This window comes from Cavia porcellus, unplaced genomic scaffold (genome assembly GCF_034190915.1).
Source record: "Cavia porcellus strain 051 isolate PalLab524CR breed Dunkin Hartley unplaced genomic scaffold, mCavPor4.1 scaffold_11, whole genome shotgun sequence".
Taxonomy (NCBI): domain Eukaryota; kingdom Metazoa; phylum Chordata; class Mammalia; order Rodentia; family Caviidae; genus Cavia; species Cavia porcellus.
The window spans coordinates 47028698-47038828 of NW_026947494.1; the positions used below are offsets into that span (position 1 = coordinate 47028698).

Here is a 10131-nt window from a genome sequence, read left to right on the forward strand (position 1 = left end):
GGAAAAGGAGAGAAGGAAGAAGTAGACCATATACCAACATATATGTATGTTGGTAAACATATAAAAAGGTATGTATGTAAATATATATATTCAAGATAGATAACTATACTATCAATCTGTTAGTTCATCAAAAAGTTTATGCTATCATTGTTTGATTATTTTTGTGCCTAGTTCTTGTAATCTGAATAACTACTTCTAAGATAACAATATGCAATATATTAACTAATATTAATTTTCTGCTGTTTTTTGAAATTCCATATCATTTCCATCCTTTTTTTCTGTTTTGCTTTTTGAAATAAAAAGGAAAGCATACATGAAACTTTATTATGATTAGTAAAGTACATTTTATTTGCCAAAGTAAAAGTACAATCTTCCAGGTCACAATCCCAGTGAATCTACCCTTCAAAACAGACTCCACTTTGCAATGATACATGCAGCTGTGAATTTACTGGTAGGTAAATGTTGAGTATAACTCCCCACAATGCACCCACCTTCCAAAAGTCCCAACTCTGAACATGAGACTTTGGGGGGACATTTTAAATCTAAACTATAAAAGTATTTTTAAATAGACTTTTTTCAGATTTTGGCATGAATGCCCTCACTTAAAAATATCTGAGATCCTTTCAACTAAAATCCATCCTCAAAAAATCAGGTGATATGAGTTGCCAGTTGCTACAAGGACTGGCCCTTATGACAACTAAAACAACAATGGTTTTATTTTTATGTTTCTGTTTATGCCATTTCTCTTCATCTTTAGATGCTTGATTTTCTTACTTTATAATTTTCATAACTCCACTCACATAGAAATTTTGGTAATTTAAGGGAGTGACTCATTCAACTAAAGCTCTAGATGGTTTTCAATCCCACAAATCAATCAAAGAATTAAAGAATTTGCCAGCTACTAAATATCAGACTTGTCTCAGATAACATAAAGATTTATGCTGAAATTTAGATTTCCCATAATGCTCTTATCATGGAGCAGTTCCTTACAGAAAATCTAGAGAAATTCCATTAATCTGTTATGTAAGCTCTTACATAACATCTATATACATAAACAGTTGTGTATGCCGGTCATCACTAATGCAACTCAGTTAAATTGTCTTAAAAATCATATTGTTAAGTATTTTTTGCAAAAATTATGTTGCTAGGAACTTACCTAAATAAAATAGTGGCTATTGTCAATTAGTAAGAGAGGAAGCCTCAAATGAGTAAGTTATGCCATCCAAATTCCACTACAGGACATTGCCTTTTAAACTCTTTTCTAACCAAACCATTTAACCAACTCCAGAAGAAAAAGCTAAAGAAAGAAACCTACATATAGTTTTCATCATTGCAAAAGAACTAAAAGGAGAAAATACAAATGTACATTGATAGGTCAAAGATCAGGAAAACATACAATTCAAGAAATAATTCCTATATCATAAAAATAATAATCATACATACCTCTCCTTTAAATATATTTTTCTATAAACTTAAAGATTACTTTGTTACTTAAAAATATCTCTAAGAAATTTCCAGGCAATGTTTCTCCAATTTATTTATCTATTATTATATAATATATTATATTTATCTATTATTTATATAAAAGCTAAAGTCAAAGTTATTAAATTAGTTTTCTTTACATAAAAGCAAAATCTGAGTGGTATTTGATTGTCCTGACTTCTAGAGTTTATCACATAATTTCACACCAATGTTATATTCGTAACACTACATGTAGGCTGCACTCACCCGTGTGTGTGTGTGTGTGTGTGTGTGTGTGTGTGTGTGTGTTATCTATGGGGTGGCTAATATTGTAATTAGATAAACTAATAAGACTAAGGAACACATCCAATTCATAGACTCAGAATTTTGCGTCTTCTTTCACTCTGGGATCTCTGCCTAAAACACTTCTATGTTGATTATCTCTTTTCACTACACAAAGCATGTCCTCGGTCTCGTTTTTCCCGAAGACCCTGAGCTGACTGCCTCTTTTCCTTGCCCTGGCTGTCCCTCTGCCTGTAACTTTGCCTTTCCAAGTCTTACACCTTCGTCTGAAATGACCTTTGGTTACATCAGCCTCTTCTACTAGCCTAGAAGTGCTTCAGGGAGCTTATCAACCACTGCAACCTTGTAGATTAGCACAATGTCAATGCTAAGTGTATCCTGATAATACTATTTTTCTGATGCCAAATTAGTATCTCAATCATTAAATCCTCCTCTTTTAAACTGCCTTATACAATATTAATCCTGCACAGTTCAGTTTCAGTACAATGTAAAATGCATTATTTCCAGTACTTTTCCCAGCTCATCTGTTTAGTTCATCTATAATTTGTCTAAGTCAATATTTCTCAGTTTGGTATTCCAGGAAGCTCTGCGAGATGATGTTAAATAAGGGCTTTAGTAGGAGATATATCATTCAGTTTAGCAGGCAGCAAATATAGGGTTCAGCATACAGGTATTCGGGGCAAACTGCAAGCCACATCGTGAGTGACCGTTTTACCTTGCTCTGTTTCCATTTCCCTGTTAATCAGGACTAATAGTGTTTTGCAGAGAGAGCTGTTGTCATAATTTCTTGAGCATTAAACACAACATTTAGAGTATTTAATAGAATATCTATTAAGTGCTAAGGACATATTACTATTATTCAGCAAACAACAGATTTCTTTTTATTGGGCTATATTTTGATTTATTTCCTATAGGACTGCTGAGAATCTTCTGATGTTCTTTAGTCTCTTTTCCATTTACTTCCAAAGGTAGGAAGATAAAGAACCTTTTAATGTTCTGATATACCTATGAATCTCCAGGTAGCAACATTTCAAGAATTTATTGCTATTTCAAAAATTTTTTGCTACTGCCATAACTCAAAGTAGTGTGCTTTAGAACATACTTTAGGAAACCCACATTTAATACATTTTAAGGAACATTAACATTTTCAGAACCAAAACAAGGACATTGAGTTGGCAAGCATAAATGTAAATTAGAGTAATTGGAGCATAGTATTTGAAATGAGAATTGTTCTATAAATTAGAAACAAATAGATTTTTAAGAACCTCCAAAACCTATTTTGTAGTGTTCTTGAAAATCTCTCTTTAAAAACAAATTGAAGTGCAAATGAGACGACATTCATTAATTCTAAACTGAGGGCTGCAAATATTTCTCAAAAAAGAAGACAATCTTTGATACTATTGTAAAATTATTACTTATTAAAAATGAAGATCCAAATGCCCTTATTTAAAAACTTACACCATTTATCTTAATTTTGATGCATCTGATGAAAACTTTCTATGCAGCCAGGAAACCTTGCAAGTAGAATATTCTGCAAGGAGGAAGATGAAGAGGGAAGTTACTGACCAAAGTGATAAAGAGGAACAAGTTTTAAACCTAAGCTGGTTTGGTGCAAAACCAAAAGAACAAGAGAGAGCTCAGCACACCGATCATGAGGTATGAAAAAACCTTCTTTAAGGTGTTTGGATAGCAAAACATAACAAGCAGCAAGTTCGTCTTAATTCATTAATGGCTGTGTCTTATTGAGCACAGTTTTTAGAAAAATTGTCACAGAGGGAAAATATTTATTTAAGTTGAAATATATATAAATATATAAAAAATATATATTTAAGTTGAAAGCGATGCTTATGCTTTTTTGTGTGTTTGCCTTGCTTGCCAATAGAATAGCAGTAAGTGACTTTAAAAATTCAGTTTGATGAAAACTGTGTTATTTTTTAAGACAAAAGAATAGCTACAGTTACGAGGTGACTAATTAGAAGCGCTTACCAAAATAAAAACAGAACCTTCCAAACGGGCAAAGTGAAACTCATTTACGTGTTAAGGTGTATTTGAAGGGCTTTTACTTAAAATGTGTTTTCCACAGGTCTATGTTTATGTATGACAAGGTTTCCTTACACAATTATTTTGAAGAAGGAGAGAAGATACATTTCCTTTGCTAGAAGAAGTTTGTTTTGCATTTACCTCCCTACACACCTCATAGACAATTTTGATTTTAGAGATGGATTAAAATATCTACTCTGCATAGAACAACATAAGTAGTAAAAATAAATTCTCTTGTTAGAAACTTAAAAGGCAATTTATTTATTACTTTATCTCTAGGTACCTAAGGGGTAATAGTTAGCCATCCCATTGCCTACCCATGATATCTTTCTAAAAACTTATTAATTTCAATCATTATTTTAAATTGTTTCATAAATGTATTTCAAATATTCTGGCAAGAAGTTATGTAAACAAGTAACAATGTACACCACAAAATTGATTGCTTTATACCATAGATTGGTCTGCATGTGTTTCAGAATGGAAGTGGGGTCCTAATGGGTAGAACTTATTTGGGCATTATTCCTTGAATGTAAGCATCATGCTTGGCCTTGTAATAAATCTTACATTATGAGTACATAGTTCTCAATCCCAGTGTGCTCCCCAAAGTCCCAAGAAAGGTGTCTAGACCTAATGTGTCTGTCTCTGTGTTTTTATCAAAAAAGTCTATCTGCATGTAATATTCAGTTTGGTTATCCAAAATGTCAAATTGAAAATCTTAATGTTTAAATAGTCTCACCTTGAATGAATTTATAAATATTCCTGAGTGTAGGTGAGGGCTCATTGAGAGCTGGACACTAGTTTGTGGGATTTCTTTTTTTGTGCTTATAATTGCTAGGATTAAGGTAGATTGCTCCAGTTATTAAATGTATTATTTGATACATTACCTATTATATGGCAAGTGCTTTTGCTGATGATACAAAGATAAATAAAATATGGTTCCCAGTCCACAATAATTTAGAACTAGTCAAGCTATGCAAATACAGTGATGTATATATTTTTTAGCCATTTACATATATCTGTTAAGAATAATAGGGGGAAATTTTTACTTGACTAATGATTTAGTCACTTCTTAGTTGTTAAAGAAGCAAATTACTCACTTCAATTATGTATTTTATCATCTGTAAAATGGTGGTAACAATAGTACCCACTTCATATAAGAGTTATAGAGTTAAATGAGATAATCTAAACACATAAATGTGTTAAATGAGATCATCTAAACACATATATGTGGTTAGAAATTGACTCAAAATAAGCACTTAAATATGATTGACGGTGACATTTTTCAGATGATAATCATCATTCTATAAGCACTAGTAACAATATTAAGAATAACTATTTCTGAGTCTAGGCTGAATATACATAGCAATGATGTTTTTTTGTTAAAATCATGTTAGAATTTAGCCTTTTTGAAAGCTTCATATTTCCTCCTTGACACTTAAAAGCATCAACAGAAAATACCTTAAAATTATCATAAATGAATTTTATTTGCTAGGTTTAAGAAGATTGATGTTTGCAAAGATATTTTGTTTTACTTCAAAGATTTCTTTTCATGTTCTATATATAAATAGTATTCTTTAGAAGATTTATCTTGAATTTTAAACCACCAACATAAGCAATTAGATACTGGATTTTAGAATTATTTTTACTTAACTCTTCATTCAATAAATACTGATTAAATGTTTTTTCTTATGCAAAGTACTATGAAATTCTCTAGGAGTATGAAAAAGGCTGATCTCTGCTCACCATTTAACCAAGTAGAAAGACACACAATTGTTTATCATTTAGGTTAGCATGCTGTAGGAGAAAATGGGCTCATTACTGTGAAATTAGTGAAAAAATGATTAAAGAAAAGAAATACTGCTTGGCAAGTGAGAGGTCATGAGTTCAATTTCCAGTACCAAAAAGAAAAAGAAAAGAAAAAAAAAAAAGGAAAAGACACAATTTGCTCAGTCTGACGAGAGATAAGCATAGCGTCACACATGAGTGATGACAGGTAAGGGAAGGGGTCACACATGTATTCTCTTCTGTCATTCCTCCTTTTGCATCAGCACATTTTCTTTCACCTTCTGAAAATTGTTATTCTTATTGTCAAAAACTATGCTGAAACGTAAGTGATAAAACTACGCAGGCTTGAGTAGCAATAGATTCATCAAATTCTTTTCCTCTCCTTATAATATCTAGGGTTATATTTTACATTAAAAGGCTGCCTTACTAAATTCAGGCATTTATTGTATTGATAGACAAGATAGATTTTTAGGTATGTTATATACTGGATAAGTAATTAATATGTTTTAAATTTATAACAGGTTTCTGGATGGCAGAAGAGTATTCAACCTTCTTTTCCTTGAATTTTCTATTCTGCCGTTATTTTCCACCCATTTCTGCTTCATTTTGTCATTTACTGATTTAAAAAAGGAAGTGGAATGAAATAAAATTCCCGGATATGGTAATTATACAATATTGGTTATAATGTGAACAACATCACCCACCAAGTTATCTCCCAAAGTTACACTAATCTCATTTCTAGTTGTATCAAGACTTTGCAAGATAATATTTTTTTCATATCTCAAGAAATAATGCCTTAAAGAATTTCCAAACTGAGTTCTGAGCAACATTATCTACAAGGAATTACAATCATCTGTACCTGAATTCATTAACAACACCAAACCTCTGCAAAATGTTGACAAGCTATGAATACACTTCAGTGCTCATTTTCCTTCTTATACTCTTGGTGGTATGTGGGATTGGGTGTGTTTGGCACTGGAAACATCGCCCCACACGGTTTATCTCACCAAAGCTTTTTCAAAGGAGGAACAGCAAGAGAAAAGACTATCAGAAAACACCCTGCTTGGGTCCACGCATTATTGGCTTGAAACCTAAAGACTCCGGTGAAACCAAAAACCACAGATCTACTGACAAGGAAAGAAGGATACAAGGCCACTATGAAAATATGACATCATGTCCTTCCAAAGCTAAGGAAGAAAGTGACAAGGAACTATATGAAAATGCTCAGTCATCCCATTTTGAGGAGCACATCTATAACAACGAGACATCCTCTGAGTATTACAACTTTGAGATGCCTGGTACATCCAAAATTCAAGACGAAGATATATACATTCTTCCAGACTTTCCATAACTTTTCAAAATACTGAGTTCTTTGTTGAAGGAGAAATATTTATTGGGAACTTTAAAGTACTGATGTCATCAATGATCAAGATTTTCTGATAAAACTGAGTGTTCTCTCCATCTTTAATCCTTTTCGTGTGTAATACTGTAGGGTAATTTCAGATATCTATCCTGTTTGCCTTGTATTAAATCTGTACTATGTTATATTGATGCTTCCCTCTAAATACTAACTCTTACGTCTCCTTTATTTCTATCTCCACCATCTTTTTCTGGCTCAGGAATTTTGTTAGTCTCTTAGTAAATTTCCTGCCTCTAATTTAAACCCACTTGATCAAAGTGGCTAAAGATGCTGCCAGATTTATCTTTAGAAAGTAATTCCAATGGTCACAGTACTCCTTTTCTGAAAACTTTTGAATATGCTTCTTTAAAAAGACATTATAGCTCATAGTTCTAACCTCCACAATTCATAATTTGTCACAGTTGACTACAATTTACTTTTCTAATGACTTCTGCCACTAATCCCTCTTTCATCAGAATCATCCCCAAATCTGCCAAACCCAGCTCTCCTCCAGAGCTTTGCTTTTCTGTTCTTTTAAGTCTGCCTAAGATCACAATTTTTCCATGAGTGTTCTGAATCATTCCAAATCTACATTTACTCTTCATTTTCTGATATACCATGTTCAACTACTTGGACATTTAAACATGTGGATGTTCACTGTGCATTTTATTACTTAATGTCATATGATAACATTTTAAAGTGCTAGCTAAATAGAAAGGGTCTGCCTCCCACTTGCATTTTTAGCTTCATATCAGGCACCAAATATTTGTCCAATTGGAAAGAATTTATTTGTGCATTTTGCTAGTGTTGAAGAATATCAAATAAGTTCTTTCATTTTTGCATAGAATATTTATTGAGCAATTTTCGGCTACTGGTTGTGCTGTGCACATAGGGGTGGGGAAGAAAGATTGTCGCAAAAGTATAAAAAGAGGTATGAATCTGAACACTAGGTCTAGTAGGAAAGAGAAGACAATAAACAAATAAACATAAGTAAGCAATTTTGTGTTCATTATGAAGCCATCATCTCATCACTAAACCAACCATTTAATGTACTGCTCTGAATTGCCCAGGCTGGAGCTTTATAAACTGCCTTTATCTTTTGCCAAGTGGATTCATATTAGAGAAAGATTGAAAAGCAATAGAAAGCAAGACAGACTTGCTGCTGCTCCTGCTGCTTGTTATCCCTGGCACGTACAACTGAATGTGATCAATTCCAGCAAGCATCGCCAATCCTTTGCAGTTTCTAATTGTTTAGTGCCCCAGAACCAGTCTTACTGTTCTCCACCACCAGTCTGTCAGCACTGTCCCTTAGACCTAGGCCCTCCCCAAGCTGCCAAGGCACTTTTTCCAAGAATCTGATAGCCCCCAACTTTAGGAAGATAACTACTTCCTTGCTGACTATCTTTATGGTACCTCAAGGTTCTCTCTCTCTCTCTCTCTCTCTCTCTCTCTCTCTCTCTCTCTCTCTCTGTCTCTTTTTGTCATTCTGTTTGCATGCATTTAGGTAATTCTTTAAATTCTGTCTATTAAAACCAACTGGTAAAATTTCTCTTTCCCAGATGACCCCTGAATGATAAGGGTATATCAGTAAAAATTTTTGAAAAGAAAAAATGCTTCTATTTTGAGTAATGGAGTGAGGAGGAAAGAGAATTTTAATTTTAATGAAATGGTCATAGTAGGCTTCTCTGAGGACATACTTAAACTGAGACTTAGAATGAAAAGAAGCTAGTCAACATATCTGTGATAAGCAGAGAGGTAGGTATGAGACCAGCATATAATAGAACCTGAGATATGGGAGGATGTGTGGTACTCTGGGAGCTTAAAGAAAGCCATTGTGGCTGGAACTTTCTGAGTGGAGATTAAAGTGACACCTGGTGGATTGGTGAAGGAAGAAACAGTAGCTCACAGAACTTCTCTTAAATCTTGATATGAAGTGTCAAAAGATGAAATTTCAATAAAATTGGTGTGAAAGATTTAACTGGCTTTTATTTGTAACTTATGAACCTGCAGCATCCTGTCTAGAGATTTAGACAAAGGCTCCATGGGCAGAGACAAACAGTCAGTTTATTTAAAGTATCTTGAGCAAGAAAGGGAAGCAGCGTAATACAAAAAAAAAAAAAAGACTATTTCTTCATGTGAGGCTTTTTCAGGTTACCTGTTTGTAAGGATTAAAGCAGGAGGCATTTTCTTATCACATTGGTTAACACTGACCCCTTAGGGGATTTGGCTATCATCTCTCACCTCACTTTTCAGAATGCCAAATGAATAACTTATTTTCTCCTGGGTGACATAAAACTTTGCTTTATGTGACTGCATTTTGGCTAGGTTGACTGGGGCCTTGCACAGGGGATTAGTCAGAATCTATAAATTTTAGTTAACAACAGATAGGATGAGTGTTTTCTCTGTATTTATTCTCTTTGACCAGAAAATATACTAAAACTGTGTAAAAGAAAACATTTTGTTTAGTTTATAACGTTGATTTCCTTCTCCAAATTAATTGTAAGTCCTTTATCACTTGGAAACCTCTCTTTCCTAATCTTCTTCACCGTTCTTGAAGTGGAGGCTGAACAATAAAAGAAACTTGTTTAGCGTTTTCTTTTTATCACATATACATGGCATTCTTTGACTTTCTTTCCTTCAGTTGTTTGTCTCCTCTATGCATACTTTATTAGGACATTTTTCTCATGTTAAAATCCTGAAAGTAAAAATTATTCTGAGATAAAAATGATACAAGATTGTTTATATCTACTGAGGGCAGCAGTTCATTGTTGTGTTGTGTGATTAGTAAAAGCAACCCGGGCGGCACAATTAAAAGAGAAAGGATGATGAGAGTGGGCAAAAGGAGGAAAAAAAATATAAAGAATAGTGTAACTTTGCTATGTTCTCACAGAGAAGTAGGTGTGTTCACAGCCTGTGACTTCTAGCTGGAGTCTGAGTATGAGGCCAGCATCCACCCAAAACGAATACGTAGCTTTTTGACCTTTCTCTCAGAATCACTTGAAAAGCTACTGCAACCTGTCATATACTTCGCTTCCCAATTTGTCTCTATTGTGTTATTTGTCTCTATCGTGAATAGAGCTTTGCTTGTGCCATTGAAAGCTTTGCTTTACAGCTCCTCCATTATTGCTTAGGCCAGTCAGAAT

At 33.6% G+C, this 10131-nt stretch overlaps 1 protein-coding gene across 1 annotated transcript; it reads left to right on the plus strand.

Moving 5' to 3' along the window:
- The first annotated feature begins 3355 nt into the window (after positions 1-3355).
- Gapt (GRB2 binding adaptor protein, transmembrane) lies at positions 3356-9597 on the plus strand. The gene is made up of 2 exons (XM_063258203.1): positions 3356-3420; positions 6111-9597. The coding sequence occupies exon 2, from the start codon at positions 6482-6484 to the stop codon at positions 6938-6940; it is 459 nt and encodes a 152-aa protein (XP_063114273.1). The 5' UTR covers positions 3356-3420; positions 6111-6481; the 3' UTR covers positions 6941-9597.
- The last annotated feature ends 534 nt before the right edge of the window (positions 9598-10131 follow it).

Excerpts from the sequence above, each read along its gene's own strand:
- Gapt (XM_063258203.1), top strand. The coding sequence starts at position 6,482 with ATGTTGACAAGCTATGAATACACTTCAGTGCTCATTTTCCTTCTTATA.